This window comes from Crotalus tigris, unplaced genomic scaffold (assembly GCF_016545835.1).
Source record: "Crotalus tigris isolate CLP2741 ecotype Arizona unplaced genomic scaffold, ASM1654583v1 scf7180000017551.9496454, whole genome shotgun sequence".
Taxonomy (NCBI): domain Eukaryota; kingdom Metazoa; phylum Chordata; class Lepidosauria; order Squamata; family Viperidae; genus Crotalus; species Crotalus tigris.
In genome coordinates, this window is record NW_024096469.1 from 4,227,335 (window position 1) to 4,248,015 (window position 20,681).

General features: G+C 37.1%; 1 protein-coding gene across 12 annotated transcripts in view; it reads right to left on the reverse strand.

Annotated features, from left to right (window-relative positions):
• The window catches only part of SPAG9 (sperm associated antigen 9), a 98,143-nt gene that overhangs the window by 22,862 nt on the left and 54,600 nt on the right, over window positions 1-20,681 (reverse strand). For all 12 annotated transcript variants that reach the window (XM_039343992.1, XM_039344017.1, XM_039343985.1 and 9 more), the window contains 7 exons: window positions 19,607-19,780; window positions 16,973-17,102; window positions 12,670-12,765; window positions 11,923-12,090; window positions 10,172-10,343; window positions 7,038-7,265; window positions 4,818-5,013 (listed from right to left, as the gene is read on the reverse strand). In XM_039343992.1, the coding sequence (XP_039199926.1) occupies window positions 4,818-5,013; window positions 7,038-7,265; window positions 10,172-10,343; window positions 11,923-12,090; window positions 12,670-12,765; window positions 16,973-17,102; window positions 19,607-19,780 (1,164 nt within the window). The remainder of the gene's footprint in view (window positions 1-4,817; window positions 5,014-7,037; window positions 7,266-10,171; window positions 10,344-11,922; window positions 12,091-12,669; window positions 12,766-16,972; window positions 17,103-19,606; window positions 19,781-20,681) is intronic.

The window sequence follows — 20,681 nt, forward strand, 5'->3', positions numbered from 1 at the left end:
GGATGCCATCTTTATGTGGAGAATAGGCAAGTTTACTGAATCTCTTGCACTGATTTCTGCTTGGACTGAACTGCAGTCTAGCTAAAGCTGAATCCAGAAAGTCCAAGGGTCTGGGACTGAGTTAGTTCTCAGTCAGAAAAAAAGGACTCTTCCTGTTCTTCACGGAGTTGTTTTTCCCTATACCTTGGCGTGTTCTTTGTCAGTGTATAACTCTGGTCAGCACCATTTGGAATACGGAACTGAATTTTCCACACGACAAATCAATGATTCCAGGTTTTCAGAACTATTAAATATGATTTTAAAATTTTCCAACAGATGTTTAAAACAGAATGGTTATTGCCTGTCCCATAAAGGAAATGTAACTTTGAAGGTATTGAGAATTAATGTGCTGTTAAACTGTTAAACTATGTATCTCCTTCGTATTTTACAGTATTAACATAAATGAAGGATTGGAAAACATTCTACAGGATCAAGATTTGTTGTTAAATTTGTAACAATTTGTTGTTTAAAAGTTTCCAGCAATTTATGTAAAGATATAATTGGTATTTTAGTACTATTAGAAAAAGAAAAGCATGTTTTATATAGCTATTTTTAATTTTTAAAAAAACCATGTCAGCTTATCAGCTTTTTTTATTTAAACATCTTAGTTTTGTTTGAATTGCTCAACCTTCATTTACAAGTTTTGCATTTTATTTTTACCTTTATTTTTTGGTTTTATAAAGTCACTAAAACATATATTAAAAGCTAGCCAATGATAATGAGTGCATATTTCCAGCTGCAAGTGATACATTAATTATGTCTTTTCTGGGAGACAAAAACCAGTTAGAACTGACTACCTCCTACTTAGATTATTGTAGCACAGGGGTGTCAAACTGCCAGCCCGCGGACCAGTTGCATCATACAGAGGCCGCGCCCGCCCCAGCTCCAGCAATGCAAAAAAAGTCACGATACATCGTGACCCATCGTGTGATATGGCAAGTTTGACACCCATGTTGTAGCATATGCAATGTGGGTAAGCTGAAAAAAACAGCCAGTCTTCTTTCAAAAATTTAACATACCAATATTAGCCAAACTACTCTAAGCCCCATTAGATTCCTGAGTTAAATTCATGATGCTTATTATTATATATTAATAAATCAAAAGTTTGGGCGCTGCTTATTTGAAATGGCTTTCCTCATATGCAGTTTTCTGGAAGCTATGATCTTTGTTTGGGCACATGATGTGAAGAAGGCTAAATGCTGGAAAAGACGGAAGGAAAGAGGAAGCAACAGCTAGCAGCATAGTGGATAGATTCAATTAGTGACAATAAGTGCACCATTGGAAGACCCTGAAGACCTAGAAGAACAGTTTAGAGTCAAATCATCATGGAGAAAATCTATGAAGTTGCTAAGAACTGATAGTAACTGGATGACACATAATCAATGATCTTTGACCAGAATTCTTCTTCTGCACATAGTGTCTCACCAGGTGGAGGCCTAGCTTTCTTGAAAACTACTAGGACCAGGGCATTCTCAGTGGTAGCCCTGTGGAATTTCCTCTTTCTGTTTCATCGGTTTTAAAGAATATTTTGAAACAAGCGTGAAAGGAACTGTTACTGATTTACAGATTACATCATAAGTATGCAATTTGTACTTTAACTCTAATGCATTCATTAGAACCACATACCAATTTGTCTCATCGTTGTGCCATATTAAATTTGAAGATATTTTCACTGCTAATAATTCATTTGATAATATTGGAATATTTTCATCAAAGATCAGCGTATCATTTTACATAATGCATCATTATGGAAATGGGAATTTTGGCTGACCAACTTTTCTTTGGATACTGATTACTTTAAGACTCTTTTAAGCATGAAACACTGAGCCTGAATTCCTAAAATACTTGAACTGGACATACCACAAAAGATTTAAAAAAAAAAAAGTGGATGGAAAGGTCAGTAATTGGATTGCTCATTCCCTCCCTCTCCAACAGATATTCAATTTCCTCTTATGTTCTTAGGTAGGGCAAAAGAGCAACTTCCCAGCAAATGTATAGAACCAGCTAGCAGAGATAGAAACTTGTACAGAAAAAAGACCACATACAATAGAAGAAATAGTGAATGAAGGCGAATATGTATGTCCCAAGATAATGTTGAAGGATCCAATCTGGGTCAGTCACTGGGTCCAAAGATTTAGCCTTCCGAGCTTTCAGACTCTTGCTGGAGCCCGTCCTCAGGGAACTTCTCTCTAACAGAGTGTGTCAGAAGAAATAGTTTACTGAGTGAGGATCAGATACTCTGCACTCAGAGTGTAGCACTACATTTTCCTATAGCAGAGGATAAAATCCATAGTTGGAACTTCCCAATTCAGTAGGAACTAGTTGTGGAACTTTTTTCAACCAAAACACCACCTGCAGCAGGATTCTTTTGCTAAAGGAAGCATCAGTGATCATCTCTACAATAACTTACTGGCATCTTACAAAGAAGATATGGAGAATCACATGACCATTTTATATTGTTCAGAAGATGATTATTAGAGTAGCTAACATGGCTATGCTTTGTGTGACGCAGACCATTATTCCTGCTGGGACAATAGCTAACTAAACTTCATAGAAGGATATGCAAGTGCAGATATAACTGGTAACCACTGCCAATAAACTCTTTCAATTTAAGGAAACTTTCTGAAATCAGAAGAAAGAAAATTGAGAGAGAGTTATTCTTCATCCAGGTTGTTATAACAGCTGATGTCCAGCTTCTGCCACTGTTTTTACAGATAAGTGGACAGATGGTAAACAAAGAACCTGTTATCAGCAAAAAGTTTAACAGACTTTAGGACATAACTTATCTTTGTATGCCAACAGGATATATTCAGAGAGCAGATTTTACAGATATTAAGAAAAGCCATTTTCCAAGTCAGAGTCACTGTATAAATGGTCTGAATGTGTCACAGATCGGGGATTTTAAGAACAGGTGTAACTCTCATAAGAGCAATTGGTGCATACATAAAGACTTCAATAAAAAGGCACGTGAAAGAATAGCTTGATGTGGGAGTGTGTGGATACAGACCATCTTTCGGCCTCTGCAAAAACTGGTGGCAATATTGAGAATTTCCATTTCAATGTGCTCAGTTGCAGGCACTGATCTAGTCCAGATTGAAAAAAGACAAGCACCTGAAGAACCAAGGAGCAGAGAGACCGAATCCTCTTTGTCCAGCTCCAAACAAAAAGAACAATTGTCAAATTAACATATATAGACTGTAGACGTTCCAGGAAGCAAACAATAGCCTCTAAGATGACTACTGGCCTAATCCACTGGCCTAATTCTGGATGAAGCGTAGCTCCATAAATTTCTGGTAGAGGAAAAATCCTCCAATGGCTTATCTTCTATAGGAATTGAGGATTATTCCAAAGGACACTATTTGGTATTTCAAGTCTCTCCTGCTACTATAAAAAAATCATGGGGCAAATAGAATATCAGCCATCCAGACCTTGGAAAACTGATACTTGAAGAACACAGCCTCAGTGTCATCAGAAAACTCTAAGGGGAAAAGGAAGTTGTTGAGCTCTTTGGAGACACTGGAGTGATCAGAAAGAATAGAACTAAGATGAAAGTACAAAGGGGGTTCCTGTGATAACTTGTGTACCAGAATGGGGATTGCTGTTTTCTCTGCTCTTAAGGACACAAACAAATGGTCCTGGCTATCAAAGTTAGGGAGAAGAGTACCCCAAGCTATATATCTTCCTCCATTGAATAAAACAAGCATGCTGAAATGCACCATGCAACTGGTTCTACTGGTTCTTCCCATCCAAAGAAACAGTAGAACTAGGAAGGCTTATCTCATGCTAACTGAAATCTCTGCTTGCCATTCCAATATAAGAATTAGAACTCATGAACAAATCATGACTACAGATTCCAATTTGTTGGGGGGGGGGATGGTTGGGATCCTGGTACCTGAATAACAACATTAAAGAAAGTAAAAAGAAGGAATTTAAACAACTACATACCAGCATTCCTGATCATTCATATGAAGCAAGTATTTCAACTTGCTACTTTTGTTTTGGCTCTGAATAATATGTAAAGACTGCCAAAGATTCTCTTTTGGCAAAATGATGTGTTAAGCATGAAGTATTCAAATAACCAATTCATAAGTGTTTGGTATTTTTATATTATTTTATTTGTATTTATTTGATTTTTATTGTTTTGTATTGTGAGCAGCCTAATATTATTTGTTAACATGTGTATGTGTGTATTCTAAATAAATAAATATTGGAAGTTATTTATATGCTAATGGAATGCTTACCTGTGCATTTGAAATCTGAGTGCTGCAACTACGTGAATCACAGAATAATTTGCTTATTTCCTTGGCCTTAAATGCCACTGTAATTCATGGAGCAGCTTACAAAACCCTCTCCAGGAAGAGAATCGTGAAGAGTACATTAAAATGGCAAAAGAAATAATAAAACCAAGCAACAAATTACAAGTGCAGTGAACTTTATGCCAAGGAATACACATACACCAATGCATACTAAAACAAGGAATTTCCTTTTTCCCAATAATGCTTCACTCCAAACTCTTTGGAACAGTTAGGGTTTAATAACTTTCTGAAAATTAACACAGAAGAATGTAGTCTAATCAAAGAATGGAGCAAGAATCCAGTTCCAAAGAATTGAGATTGAGAAAGCTTGTCTTACTTGACCCGCCACCAATTCATGCAGATGACACTTTCTTGAAGAGATCCAAAGGCAGACCACTCTTCCAGATTTTATTGGATGGGGAGAAACCATCCAGTAAGTATTTCCTTCAATTGCTTCACATTGCTAGTACAAAATAGGCATACCTAGACTGGAAAGCTGGAGAACCTTCTACAGTATCTTGGACTCCCAAAGGATCTGTGAAGACATGCTCTGTGTAAACGCCACTTTGCGCAATATCTGCTACTTCTTCTCCCAAGCCAGCACTGACTTCTGTCGCTTCAGTTGCTTCCTCTGCTGTCTGAATATGCTCATCTACTGCATCATTTTCAGCTGCAATATCTGAGTAAATTTTTCAATTATAGGTGAACTTGAATGATCATACAGCTCCCTGCTGTTATGAAGCATGCGTGGCTTTAAGTATATTAATTAGTAATTCCTCTTCAGCTTCTTCAAATATTCCCTTCTGCTTTCTCCACTAAAAAGCTGTACTTAAGATACAGGAAGCATGATAGTGAGGAGATAAGTGAGGAATTCACCCATCATATCTACTTGCTATATAACATCAGTGTATACATTCTCCATCCTTGCCCTCAAAATAACATATTGCACACATACACTGAAATGGATTAAAAACATGACACTATCTACTTTAAGAGGTTATTATACATTTAGACAATTGAAAGTAGCCTCCTTCATGAACCAAACAGTGAACATAGAATTACTTCATTAATATATGCAACCTATTTTAATTTTCCAGTTCACTGGTCACTGCCTTTATTTTTTTGAATTTGATTTATACACCCTATTCTATTCAAGCAAATATTTAAGTCAGCTATTTATTAATAGAATCTAGTTTTCCTTCCAAGCTGAACCACACCAAAAGACAGTGATAATTAGCCCTAACATAATTCAGCCAGAAACAAAGGGCAAGCTACTACCTCAGTACAAAGGGCTTTTTGGAAGGCAATGCTTAATATGATTAGCATTTTGTGAAAGTATTTTATGCACACTGTCATCCCCATCTTTCCTTTCTCCACCCAACCACAAGGAAACAAGAAATTGTTAAAACTAACAACTGATTCTTGATGTCTTTAAATTTAAAACAATTATTTTGGGAAATAAGACAATCCTAAACTATTATTTAGGGAATCAGGCTTTTTTTCTTAAAATAATTATTACGTTAATGGCAGCTTTGGGCTGTGCAATAAAACTCAACTCCTATTCAGTCACACACTTCTTGAAATATTAAAAGAAGCCCGGAGAAATGTTTTTATCCCACCCACAAAGTTGAACTGCTTTCCCCACATTCACTGAAGTTAGCATAATTTCTGAAATACAGAACTTCCTATCTACAGCTTCCAATATAAAACCAGGCTAAGGTTAACTGAAAATAGGAATGGAAGTTTTGGTTTGTCTTTTTACTGTTGCAGGAATACCAAGCCTAAGGCTTACGCACATAAAAAAATAAATGCTTATGTCAGCATCAGTATACAAGTAGTCTTTGACCTACAACAGTTCATTTAGGGAGCACTGAAAAAAAGTGACTTATGACTATTTTTCAGACTTATAACCATTGCAGCATCCTCACAGTCACATGTTCAAAATTCAGACGCTTGACAAAAGGCTCATATTTATGTCCCCGGGTCAAGTGATCCCCTTTTGTGACCTTCTGACAAGCAAAGTCAATGGGGAAGCCAGATTCACTTAACAACCATGTTACTAACTTAACAACTGCAGTGGTTCACTTAACACCTGTGACAAGAAGGATTGTAAAATGGGGCAAAACTCACATAACAAATGTTTCACTTAGCAAAAGAAACTATGGGTTCAATTGTGGTCGTAAGTTGAGGACTATATATCAGATTTATATTTAATATAATGGTAAGTAAAGAGAATATATGGAAGTGACACTGTCCTCTCCATCCCAATTTCTGCTTGTTAACTAAAATGCAACTGGTTCGTATGATTAATGTGTTGTAATATTTATGTAAACGCATCTTAGTATATTATATAAGAGTATCTTTTTCTGCATTTTCTAAAAAATATTTCCCCCTTCAGCTAGAAATCCCAGCGAAAGTTAGAAATAAAATTATCTTGTGGAATGAATATAATGCTAAATAATAATGTATTTGTTTCCTTAGTTGCACTAAGCTACATTTTAGAAGCTGAGAAGGAAGAGACCTCCTACTTGACTAGCAGCATTGTCAGTTTGATTGGAAAATCAAAACTAAAATCCTGGACTATGGCAACCACTTCCATATTGTTGCTGAGACCCTACATCAATATACCTACAAGTTGGTAGGGGCTTAACCCAACAAAGGAGAGCTAGCTTCTTTTTCACAGAATGTCAAGGATTTTTATACCTGGCGGTTTGTTTATCTCAGGTGAAACAGTACTGGCACTGTGGGTAGCAGCAGAACTTGTAATGCCTTCGGCTGTACATCCAACGACTGTGATTCCTCCTAACAAACAGTCTGCTTCTGCTGAACTATTGCTATTTATGCTGCCACAAATGGATGACTTATCCACCACACCAGAGTCTGGTTCCTGTGATCCTTCTTCTCCTGTAGGGTAGTCAGTCTCTCGAGCCCCTGAAAGAAAATGTTACATTTGTCAGCTTGATTATCATTATCTTCCAACAGAAGGGAATACATGTAGCTCATTCTATTTCCTTCCATACTGTTAAAAATATTTGAGATATCCGGATTAAGTGAATGCAAAAACAGGGAGTCCTAGGTGCTGAGAGATAAACCATATTTACATACCATCCAAAAGAAAGAACAAAGCTAAGAAACAAACAAGACTGTAACACATCCTATCTAGCAGCCAACACCAGAGAAACAGACAAAGAATCAAACAGAAAACAATACCCTAATCAAGAAAATTACCAAAGAGAAAAAAACCACACCCCAACTAACACTGGTAAGCTATATAAACAAGGAGCAAACCCCACACTCATTAGCACTGTTTAGGCTACCTACTCAGGTAATGAAACATTGCAGACAAGCTCAGAGAACACCTAGAATTCTATAAAGGAAAATATTTATAATTCGGAGTAGAAATGAGAGGTTCTTGGTGCTCTCTTGAGCTTGGTTGTTTTCTTGCAGACTAGCACTGATGACATTACCTAGTTTGGATAATGAAACATCTGCAAGAAAACCACCAACCTTGGAGAGCACAAAGGACACCTCACGTAGAATTTTCTATGCAAATCTCTACAAGTTTTATTATGTGAACTACTAAACAAAATTTATCAAAATCAGAGAAATACTCAAAAGGAGACCTGGACATTAAGAAAAAATAATACTTAATTTTCTAATATAAAATGTACAAAGCATCTCATTTAAGCTGTAAAAATATACAAGATTGCTATCCACCTTAAAATAGAGTAAAAGAGAAAACACAAGGATCCTCTCCAATCTCACATAAAGCTTACTCAAACTACACTTCTGTATAGGAAGATCACATAGGAATAAACCATAAAAGCAAAGTATTTTGTGGTACAATTAAAAGGAAAGTACATTTATTATGGCATGAGTTTTCATGGTCTGCTGCACATGAAATCTTAATTGCAAGTCTCCAATCAATAAGCCCTTTCAGATTCAAAACAAAAAAGTTTACGTTGGATATTTCACAAAATTGTGAAAAACAGAATAGGAAGATAATGAGATCCAAGAATAATCTACTATGGGGCCCGAAAAAAAGAAAAAACTGATTCTTGTCACCTATAGCTCAAGTTAAATCCAATCAAACATCTATCCACTGCTCAACTAGGGCAATGACATTTTCTTCTAACAGGATTTTAGTGATAAATTGTTATCTGTAATCTAACTTAGGTTAAAACAGTTATTTAACAGGAACAGATTCTACCAATGAGACACAGAAATAAACCCCTGGAGTAAATCCAACAATTTCCCCATATTTATTTGACCAAAGCTAGTCTAGTATCTAATAACAACATCCACAATTTTAGGGATTCATCTACCTGTGCTCATCCTTCAATCTGAGCACAACCTCATAGGCTAGCCATGTCCAAGGCCTTTTCTGTAAGACAGATGCTGTGCAAATAATATTATTAATAATAAATTAAATAAAGACACAATCCTACATATTCAGAAACTGTTCTGAGTCTGACACAGTTTACATTCGCAAGATTCCATATATTCTTGGCTTTATAGCAGTGGTTCTCAACCTTTCTAATGCCGTGACCCCATAATACAGTTCCCCATGTTGTGGTGACCCCCAAGTGGGTGTGGCCACCAATAAGAGGGAGTAGGACAGCTAGGGAAAAGGAAAAAAAATAGCGGACAGCGTGGTTTGGTGACCCCCGTGAAATGGTCGTTCGACCCCAAATGGGGTCCCGACCCACAGGTTGAGAACCACTGCTTTATAATGACATTTATTTATTTCAATTTTATATGCCCACTCATCCCATCATTGTGGCCAGCTAACAATTTAAAAAATACAATCAAATAACAATAAATACATAACCAGCAGGTAGGATGAGACAACTTTACTTGGAACAGTAAATGATATCTGTAACACCATTAAACATTCACCTCTGTCTATCCTGGATCCTTGAGAAAGACTCAATAGATGGGCAAAATGCCAAATCCAATCTTAACATCTGGTTAACTGGTTGACCATATCTTCCATATACAAATACATAATCAGCAACAAGGATGAAACTAAAAAGCCGTAAGCACACACCCAAATTATACATTACATAACCATCATCTCTGGAGTGTCTTCAGGGTCCCACCAGATGACACTCTCTTAGACAGGACCCATACATGCCTCTCCTGCCTACACTTCTGCCTTTTTATTATTTAATTAATTATTAATTTAAAAACTGCATACTTTACATCATTTCACCAATGTGAATAGATCACAAATCAACTACTCTGATTGATGCAGCTACTTCAAAGCCATTTTAAGTTTTAGAAAATTGAAATATTTTAAATAGATTTTGAAAGGCCACTGCTTGTAATTCCACAATTTATACGGACTGCTTACAATTTTACTCCTATTCCCAACACAAAAGTCAACTATGTATATGTGCTCCTATCTCAGCATTAAACTCCACCCACATAATAAAGTAGCATAATTAATAAATGAAGTACCAAAATACATGTATTGGTTCTTAGAAATAACTTGCTGGTTTTACAGAAGTCATGTCTCAAGTATTTGGAATAAATTTTGTGTTTAAAATAGATTTCATTTATTTTTCCTGAGCCAGAAGAGAAACGGTTGGCTTCCTTAACAGAATTTGGCCACCTAAGATTTTTGCAATTTACCAAGTCAGTTATATATTAGGTAGGCACTTCTAACAGTCAAAACTATCCAAGAGAAAGATTAATAGCTAATTTGCAAAAGTTCTGAGAATGACTCAACTCTTTAGCTCAATTTGACCAAAGCCAGGCTTATCCAGTTTTATCAAAACAAGGGTAAAAGAATCCCTATTAATTTAAAACAGTTGTTATGCTGTGTCTCTTACCTGGCACACTAGCTATACATAGTACATGCGAATTGCAAACAATGAAACTGTCTAGGATGTTTCCTGGCTGGTTAGCATCTACAATGATAACTTTCGTAGCAGAATGGGTACTCGTACAGATCCAAACAAGGCTTGACAGTTCTTCTTGATTTCTCAGCTCTTTTTGCTGGTCCTGTATAGAAAGAAAGAAAAAAACAAGACCAACCAATATAAACCTACAATTGTGTCACGCAGGATGCGTTTTAAAGTGAGCAATAACAATTTCTGCTTTATGGCAAGAGGGCAGTAACACCCAGTTGCCAGATACATATTTGAAATATGCCTTTGAATTAAGGAGGAATCAATAAGATGCAATAACTGGAGTTGGATATTCAATAAATTTAAATAAATAATAATGTGACTGTACTCTGTTGCTACTTCCATAATCCTTGCCTCACATATGTATTCTTCCTGAGACTACACCAGGGGTAGGCAATCTTGGCTCTTTTATGACTCGTGGACTTCAACTCCCAGAATTCCTGAGCCAGCCATGAAGTCCACAAGTCATAAAAGAGCCAAGGTTGCCTATCCCTGGACTACACCCCTGCTCTGTGAGCCCAGGAAAAAGTACAACTTCTTTAATGCAGTGACACTGAGTGCCTGAGTGCACTTACTTCCCCTCTGAGCCACTTTTTTCCTTTCCATTTTGAGTAGCTGCATATTCCTAATGAGAGAATGACCCTGAGACCCTGCAATCATATTAAATGCATGCCGGTTACCAAGTGCCCAAATTTTGATCACGTATCCATGGGGATGCTGTGACAAGCATAAGACAGAGGGTCGATTTTTTTCTCTCTCAGTGTGTTTTGAATGATCGGTAAATGAATGGTTGTAAGCCAAGGACTACCTATAATTCCTTAGCATAGAAAGCAGGAAGCGTTTGCAGCACCTTGCAAATAAGGAATGGAGATGCAAATGCCACAGTAGATTATTAGTCCCCTTTTGAAATTTATCAAGTGGTTGCTGAATGTGTTTGGTTACAGAGAATGTGGAGTACTCCTTAGTTACCCAGAAATGAGCAAAAGCCTTGAAGCGTGAATAGATTCTGCAGTCCCTGACCAGTTTTCAAAGAGGAAGATTTGACAGGGAGAAATTTCCTAGTTAACAGAAAGACCCAAATTCAGTTTTCCCCATATAAGAACTTCAATGACAGGAGAGGGGGTTAAAGAGAGTGATCCCGAAATATGCCTCCCACTGTAATTCACACTAACCAAAGTGATGGCTTTGATTATTTCCCTCCCAATAAATCCAACGGAAGGCAATATGTTTTCGTTTGTCATTAAAGGAAAAAAATAGGGGGAGGAAAAAAATGTACCTACTCTTTAACTTCTGTTCTGGCAGGCCTTTTTGAAATAACGATTCACTTTCCTACTATGTAAAGCAAACTACCAGGTGCAAAGAATCAGGACCATTCGCAAGGTTGTAGCATAGAAGATTTATTCAAGCCTATATCAAGAATCTGGTCAACTAAAGTTCAACATTAAATTAGTGCCATATAAGGGTCAACGGAATTCAGGAGGGGTTGGACTTGGGAGTGCTTGTGGGAATGCACAAACTGATGATGGACTTAACTCTGCCCCCCAGCTCTGCCTGCTCTTCTCCTACACACAGACACACACACACTTCAAATTCAGGACTATGAATTAAAGGTATTTTCAGCTACAAACACAAAGCAGAAGCTATTTGCATTCTGAATCTACTTCTAGCCTTACCTTGAGTTCTTGATCCAATCTGTCCAAGCTATTTTGAGATGCACTTCTCGGTTTGCCGTTGTCCATGTCTGTAGCTGCAATATCATTGTAGAAGACACTGGCGCCAACTACTGAACCACCATCCCGTGTTTTCCCTCCAGATAGGTTCGCTCCTACAGCACACCATAGCTTTAATGACAAGAGAGCTTGATAAAACATTTTATCAAATTAAGCTTTATGAAATGCTAACAATGCTTTAAGTATAGCCTGTACCTGAATTTAATAATCAGAGATTCCTACAAGTTGGTACCTTCATCCATCATAAGATCATGAATCATGTATCTTGACTACAAGCCAACCTGGCATTTAGAAACAATCACTAGAATCCAGGGCCATCGTGGATCCAATAACCAGGCATTGAGGGTAGAAACAAGGGCCAGACAAGTGGGACAACTTACAAACAACACATCCAATATCTCTAACTACATCCTCCCATCATCACCATCATTTATACTATAAGGAATAAAGGAAAATATAACACTGATTTGATAGGAGATTGCCTGCCGTACTTATTTCTGTCCACTACAGTCATGATGTTTCAGTCTGCTCTCTCAATCCCCCCAACTCAGATCATGCACACGTTTAATGGGCTTCCATGCCCACCTGACACATAACAAATCAGCTCATCCCTCACAAGGTACCCAACAGTCATTTTGGCATTTGTTTGTAGTATATGAGAGGAGACAAAGAAAACAAAAACTCATCTACCTTCATGGAGGTATCCTTTTCATCAAGTGGTCTCAGGTAAACAGGCACAGGCAAATTCCTCATCCTGCTGTCACCCTGAGCACCACCATTCATAATCTAAAGAATGAAAGAAAAGGTAACACTTATTTCGATATGAGGGTGCAAGCCAACAGTGAGTTAATTCTTTTTTTCATCCAGGAAGACAGGAATTCTGTGACTGCATTTCATCCTATCAGACACTTGAAACACAACGAAGAGGCGATCAACACAGGAAGAGTATTCTGCTACAAATATGAAAGTCTGGTCCTGACCAATTAGCTGAAGTTTGGAAGCTTCCATCTCACAAAAGCAGAAACAACTCAGTGACCAATCCCACTCTTTGTTCATTGTGGATAGGCATTCTGAAGAGTGATAAGCATAAATGGGTCTTGGTAAATGAAAGAAGACTTGCAACACTCTTTTTCCAAAGGCCTTCACACTGAGGCAAGGTGACCAAGCTGTAGCATTTATTGAAAATACTTGATATATAATCCACAAATATATTTCATGAATCATCCCATAGTGATGATACAAACTGCTATTCTACCCTACCACTCTAATACTTTCAAGTGTCTTTCTGCCCGATATAACTTCCAGAAGAAGCCCTTATCGTCCTTGGTCCTTAGTTGGACAAATGGAGGCTTGGATAAGGCCACAAGGGATGACAATTTGTAAATCCCCAAAGGAAGCATGTAATATAGGGTAGATTAATGACTCGTTTTAGAAAAGTCTTCAGGTATAGGTAGTTGTGGTTTTTAATCTGAATTATAGCGTAACCATATACATAATACTCATGGGCTTCAAGCCTAGATTAAGGACAGCATATTTAAGCTAAAGGAAATCTTTGAGGGCCATCTAGGAATTAGTCTGTGCTTGCTGAATTCTAAGGAAGCATTTCCAATAACTTCTTTAATACATTTAGCATATTCTAATATTATGAGGATATGCCTTTCAAATGCCAAATAGCTAGGCACAAGTATTTTGAATCTCAGCAGGCCGTAAGTGCCAGATGATTCATGAGTCTATTTCCCCCATTGTAAAAAATCTCTGACAGGAATCTTCTAAAATTACAGTCATTCATTAGCTCTGAGCATCAGAAGTGTTCAAAGTATATATAGGCCTCTTTGATTTCTGTTGCATCCTTTGAGGGAAATATATAAGTCTTGTGATTTGCTAGGCTGTAATGAGATTTACGTTTTGTCCATACGCATTCTAGTGCAAGAAGCTACTGTAATAGAGAATGAAGCTATGCCTGTGGAAAACTGCCCACAGAAACAATGTGGCTTAACTACTATAGCAGAGATGTTAGTCTCTCAATAAACTGAATCAGACAAAACTAACGCACCTGCACGATTCAAATGAGACTTCCAAAGACATTCAAATTTATTTGTGAGAAATGTTTATCCATTCTCACAAATATAAAAGGTTATGGGCATTTTAGCTTTTAGCTTGTAAATTAGAACATAAAGAACTTCAGCTCCCAAACCTCTCTGCCTAATTCTTTCTAATTAGGTATATATTTTGGTGGACAGAAAAGTCACTGCTCAGTGTTTCTAAATAATCCATCCCAACTATTTTTTTTTTCATTCTACTCAATTTGAAAGATAAACTTTGTTTCACATATGGGACCCAAGCTAAATAGGCCTTGATTTCATCCAAGTTAAATCAAGTTATTTTCCAAAGCTAAATCATATAGGCCTTGATTTCATCCAAGTTAAATCAAGTTATTTTCCAAAGCATCAAACTACACCCAATTCTACAGTAACATCCCTAATTAGATTTTTAACAGCAATCAAAGGTCTCTTGTCAAGATTTCCCCTTTGTGGAGGAAGTACAGAATGGTGATGCTGAAATTACAATGGCAATAATTATAACAGGAATCAATATCCTAATCCTGTCATCTCTGAAGCAACACAAATTCCAAACAAGGCAAAAGAAATGATAATCAACATGGGAGCGAGCATCAGACTAAGCGCACTATGCCCACATTCACCTCTGAGATATTTATTTTGACCTTCTTTCACATTTCTATAATATCTATCACAGGTTGACAGAGTTAGCATTCTTTCACATGAGAGCACTAAAGTGCTATTACTCAATGCAGGAGTTGGGAGAAAAAGATGATAGCTTTAAAAGTAGTAATTGCACTTCGAATATCTAATCTGCCTGGCAATAAAGAAAAATGGGTGTTCTGACTACACTGATAACCTAGAGCAGGGGTAGGCAACCTCGGCTCTTTTATGACTCATGGACTTCAACTCCCACAATTCCTGAGTCAGCATAGCTGTTGAAGTCCATGAGTCATAAAAGAGCCGAGGTTGCCTACCCCTGACCTAGAGAGAAGGACAGAAGTCAGTGGGAAATATTTCCTTCAACGCCAAGCAACTGGCAGCACAGGATCCATAGGTCATATGCTCTCAGTTCCCTGGTCCCACATAACGATTACTCCTTGGATAGAAGAAAGGGCTGCAAGGGAGGCAAGCTACAGAGCTACTTTGAAATAGATCAGCGGTCAGAATCTCTACGGTACAGCTACTCATTCCACTTTGCTACAGAAGTGCTACAGTTACTAAGTGGCAGCAGGGAAAGATTTCTACAGTTATTCAGAAGTATCCCAGAAGACTGTTGGATATGAACCAAGAAGATCCCCATGGCCAAAATGTTGCAGAGAATAGTGACCTTCACATAAGACCTGCCAGATAATTGCAGCCGAACAGATCACTGACTTCTGAGGACTCCTTAGAATAACAGCCCCTAGGTTATCCTGCATTGCAGTAAAAAGAAACAATTCTTTTAGGCAGGTGGGCAGGCAGGCAGGCAGGCCAGACGAGATGAGTGCTATCTTGTGATGACATGTCTTCAATAGACAATTAATGGGGCATTTTTCCCATGACAGTATGCACAACGAACTTTTAGCTTCTACTTGATTTGTCTCAGCATGGATTAGTTTGTCATTTCTTTATAACAATTAGAATAGGTTCCATTTGTTTTCTCGGTTTGAAAAGATTAGGCTTGTTGTTAAACTATTTTTTGTTTGTAAACTTAGTAACATTTTAAACCAAAGAGCACAAAGATTTAAAATTGAGAAGATCCTAACTACGCCAAGTAGCAGCAAGTTGAAGCAGAGTGAGAAAAAATAAATTGAAGAAGCAGAAATCTGTCTATAAGAAAACAGAAAAACAAAAATACGATTTGTAGCCAAGTTTAATATTAAGGTCTAGATAAATGACAGAGGATACTACTCTATTGCATGTCTCCCAATGTCACACATTTTCTTTATTTTACATTAAGGCATACTTGGCAACCTATAGATAGATATTTACAATCACACCCAAATGTTGATGGATTTGACCCAATACAATAAAAATATTAAACTCTTAGGCATATGAAAGTTAACTGATACTTTTATTTTAAAATAAAAAGTCTGAGGGGTAGATATGTTTCTATCCAGAGTGGTACAGTTCTATTATTTAACAAAGTCTTTAACATCCCTCTCTAAAAATAGCTTAACGGACAGAGAGAATGAGAGAGAGATCTGCAGCTCTCAAGATATATGAAATACTCTTCTTACAGTTTAATAACCTTTTATTGATTTTGTTCCCAACAGCATTATGCTTAAGTAGAAATGTTGCCTTTTCATACAAAAGCTCTAAAAGCCTAACCCTCTTCATTAAAATATTTGGGGATTTCATGTAAGAAATGCACAAGATTATTACACCACTATCCTACACTCTTATGCATTTTAGTAAAATAAAATCTTTAGTTCTTAGCTAACCATTTAGCAGTAGAGTAGCACTGTTTTCCCATTTATGTCCTGTGTGGTACACTGCAGCTTGCAAAAGAAACCTTCCCAAGATTTTCCTTGCTGCAGGAGGCAAGATGCTTAAAAGGCCCTTTCAGCCCTAGTACAGTACCAGAAGTAGGAGGAAAGTGGTAAATATTCCTAGCCAAACCTGTCTCTTGCAACTTACTTTCTTCTTCATTTTCACCCATACTTAAAAACCACCATCACCCTTTCAAACTGGCTGTTAATTTTTCATGGCTATTAGTTTTATATAACCCTGTGTTTCAATTCATAGCTTGATTTTCACTTAATGGGTGTGTCTGCATCGTGACATAACATGCAGCCCTAATACTGTATTTTCCCATCTTTGATTTGTAAGTAGAAATACTTTCAGTGATCACATTCCCATGGAACAATAATGCCTAAACAATAAAGAACAGGTAATACACAAAGTTGGGTATTACCTTTCCTTTGCCAGGTGGTTAATATCTAACATAATACCTGTTTATATTTCTGAGGAAGACTCCAGCCAAAAGCCTGCACTCGGCCATCTTCTTTCTGAACGTGGGCTTTCACTTGGCGATACTGTTCTCTTTTTTGCTCTCTTCGTGAGGCCATACTGGCCTCAGACCTAGACCACAGGAAACATTTTTTAAAAAAACAACAACAAATCATTCTATTTCCTTCCATATTGTTAAAAATATTTGAGATATCCGGATTAAGTGAATGCATAAACAGGTGTTCTTTAAAGTTACTATATTGACCCAAAAAAGTACTCTTGAATTTAAGATGATCCTCCCCTTAAACAGATTATAAAAAAGAAAATAATAATAATTTGTCTCCATTATTGTATTATCAATGAATCTAAAATATCCCCATTTTACAATAAATCACTTGAGAAAAAATTAAGACTTTTATTTGGGTAAGTAGTGTATAATAGTTAAATAATACAGAAAGAGATTGCATTTTCTTATTATATAGAAGAATCACAGAGTAGCAGAAGTTGCTTTAGAAAAAATTACTTTCACTGAATATTAAACCAACTTTTGCTAACCTATACAACATATTACTGTTGCATTGTCAGTAAAAGTTCATTTCTGAAGCAGGAACAGCATTTTTCCAAGCTTTTAAAGCTACAAAATTAATTTGCATGGTTGCAGGCTGAATTTTTTTATGTGAATAAAGTACCCTCAACTGATCTGCATGAAACTTACAGAAAGTTTCATGCTCCTAATTTATTTTATAAAGTTGCATTTTAATATGAAGATCTTTCTAGATATCTAAATTGCTATGAAATACATGCAAAAAGGATTTTTCTCACATGGTACGTTAACTATTATGGGTAATGCTCTAACGTGGAAGACCGGTGTTCCCATCCTTAGTAGGATTGCCCCTCTTCTGTTTTGTCTCATATTTATGGGCCTCAAAGTGTTGTGACATCCACAGTATGACTGGAAGCTGAAGATTGCCAGCATGTCCCTTGGCAACTTCTAAGAATTTAAACTTGAGCTGATGAGAACTTGTCAACACCGATTTAGATTTCTGTTCCTTAAAGAAGAGTTGTACCATGCCTAGTCCCCAAGATTACATTTCCAAAAGTTTCTACCAACTGTTACATGTTATATGATAGAAAGGGAAAACTTTAAATAGTATTAACTGCATTAAATTAATTTTAACTAATATTACATTTAATCTGAGTCCCAGATTAAAATTTGGTCTTGGGGCCATTCATTTATTTTAACTCATATTACATTTGAGTCCCAGATTAAAATTTGGTCTTGGGGCCATTCATTTATTTTAACTCATATTACATTTAATTTGAACCCCAGATTAAAATTTGGTCCTAGTGCCATTTGTTTCTTTGCTATGTCACCTAGCCTACATTTTTGAGAGCAGCTTGCAGCACATCATTTGAGTAGCATACCAGGCCTGAAAAAAAATATCTATCTCTGACCTAAAGCTTAAATTATTGAAGCCATATTTCAACACTATATAAAAGCTTTAATTAGTATAGAATCATAGACAGGTTTCCAGAAACATATTTTCCCAATATTCTTCTGTATGTCCATGAGCTCTCTACTCTTTTTTTCAAGGTATTGTGCATGATCTGCCCTGCCCGACTTACCCCCAGAATATGTGGATGGTCTCTTAAAAACTTTCTGTGTGCGCCAATGGAATCACTGAGATTCCATTAAGTAAGAAAGTTGGGAGGAAGAAAGCAACTTAACAAATTTCAAATTTGCAGAGAACTACTGAGCAGTTTTTGAAAATTAAAGAAAGGCTTAACTTGTTTCTACAAATGTTTCAACAAAGGAATGTGATGGAGGAGGAGGAGCCATGTCCCTCTCCACCATAAATTACACCTACAAGTATCTGCCATATTCATGCAAACACAAATAACATTGTTCTTATAAAGGCTGAGTTATTTAATGTCCATATTGCACTTTCCCATTTACTGTACAAAATACGTCTATCAATAGAAGTATTGGTGGCAAGTGCCGCATATATATAATCACACACAATAAAAAAACAAATAAAAGGCCTTATATAAATGTGACTTTACAACAGAATTCCTAGAAATTATCAAGCTAGTTTTCCAACAATTCTATTGTTTTACATGACTACAAAGAAGATGCTTTCTGCCAACTGAAACTTAAAGAAAAGTCTCTTTCCATCTGATAATAGATTGCAGACTAGTCTGGAAAAAATTGTTCTTTAAGGGTACCTCATCTTGAGTTCATGTTTTGAAAAGCCACCATCACCACTGTTTTGAATTATAGCCTTTAGGGGAGTTAAAGGACTATAGTCCTTTAAGAGAAGACCCACCAGCCTTTTCAGTGTTATATTCTGGACCAGGTGCAGTTTCAAGATGTAGCATGAATTGCAATAATCCAGTCTAGAGGTAATAAGACATATATCACCACATCTAGGTTTGACCTCAGGTAGACACACAACTAGTGCAAGATCAAGCTGGATAGAACCATTGATACCATCTCTGCATTCAGTACAGATATGAGTCCAGGCATTCCCAGAGTGCAAAGCCAAATCTTCAGAAATATATTGACCATGGTCATTTATATAGTTGGTAAGTTCTGTCTATGCATATTTTTACTCTGTAAAGAAAACATAACTTACTCTTCACTGAGGAAATCAAAAGCTTTTGATTTGTCACTTGGGAGCTGAGATAAGGTGCTGCTTCTTTTCTTGACTGAAGGAGTAATGTGTGAGGTTGGTGCGTTGTACTTAACATTAACTGGTGGTTCTGGTTTCTTGGTAGTGTTGCCCGATGAACTGAATAATCTGCTAAAACTGGAAGGGAAAAAAGCAAAAGCACTTGGATACGTAAGCACATATAGCCCCTTGATCATCAGAGTTTGACATGTACATGCGCATTGAACACAGTGCCTCACACAAAGCAGGGCAGAAAAGAAGAGCCATTCACTGCTCAATACAGCCACACCATTAGAAGATAGCTATAAAGCTCATCAGAATTAACCCATATGCTTTCAAGTCAAAAATGTTTCAAGGGTAGCTAAAGGCTAGCCAAATGTCTAAAACTGTGGTTCTAAGAGAAGGAATGGTTCTCTCTAAGATGATGTCACATGTCAAATATTACAAAACTCTGGTCCCTGATAATTAAGGTAGTACTCAGATTATGACCATTTGTTCAGTGACCATTTGAAGATCTGACAGCAGTCTAAAAAATGACTTATAACGGGTCCTTGAACTTATAATTACTGCAAGGTCCCTGTAGTCATGTGATCAAAATTTGGCTGCTTGGCAACTGGCCTTCATTTATCAGTCGCCACAGTCCCGTAGTCATGTTCTCTTGCCCCAAGCAGATTGCTTCAGCTTTAACCCTTCCCACCTATCTCCCCCTACCTTGAATCTCTGCCCTTTGGCTGCTGTAGACGCCTTCCCAGTCACCAGGCTTCTAGTGGGCTTGTCCCAACTTCAGCAGTCTCAGCCAGGACTACCGTAAAGGGTTTTTTTAGTTTCCTTATATGTATACAGCACATTTCTAGCAATAAAACTATTAGCATGAATATGATTTAGAAACTGGAGAAACAAGCCATATCGTAGACCACTTGCTAGTATGATAGTCCTGGTTGATCACTAAGATAACAAGGGGAGAAGACCAGCTCTGTATCCCAAGGGTGGCAGAGTGCTGACTTGCAGTTCTTCACAGAAGAGCTTCCTCTGGGTGGCA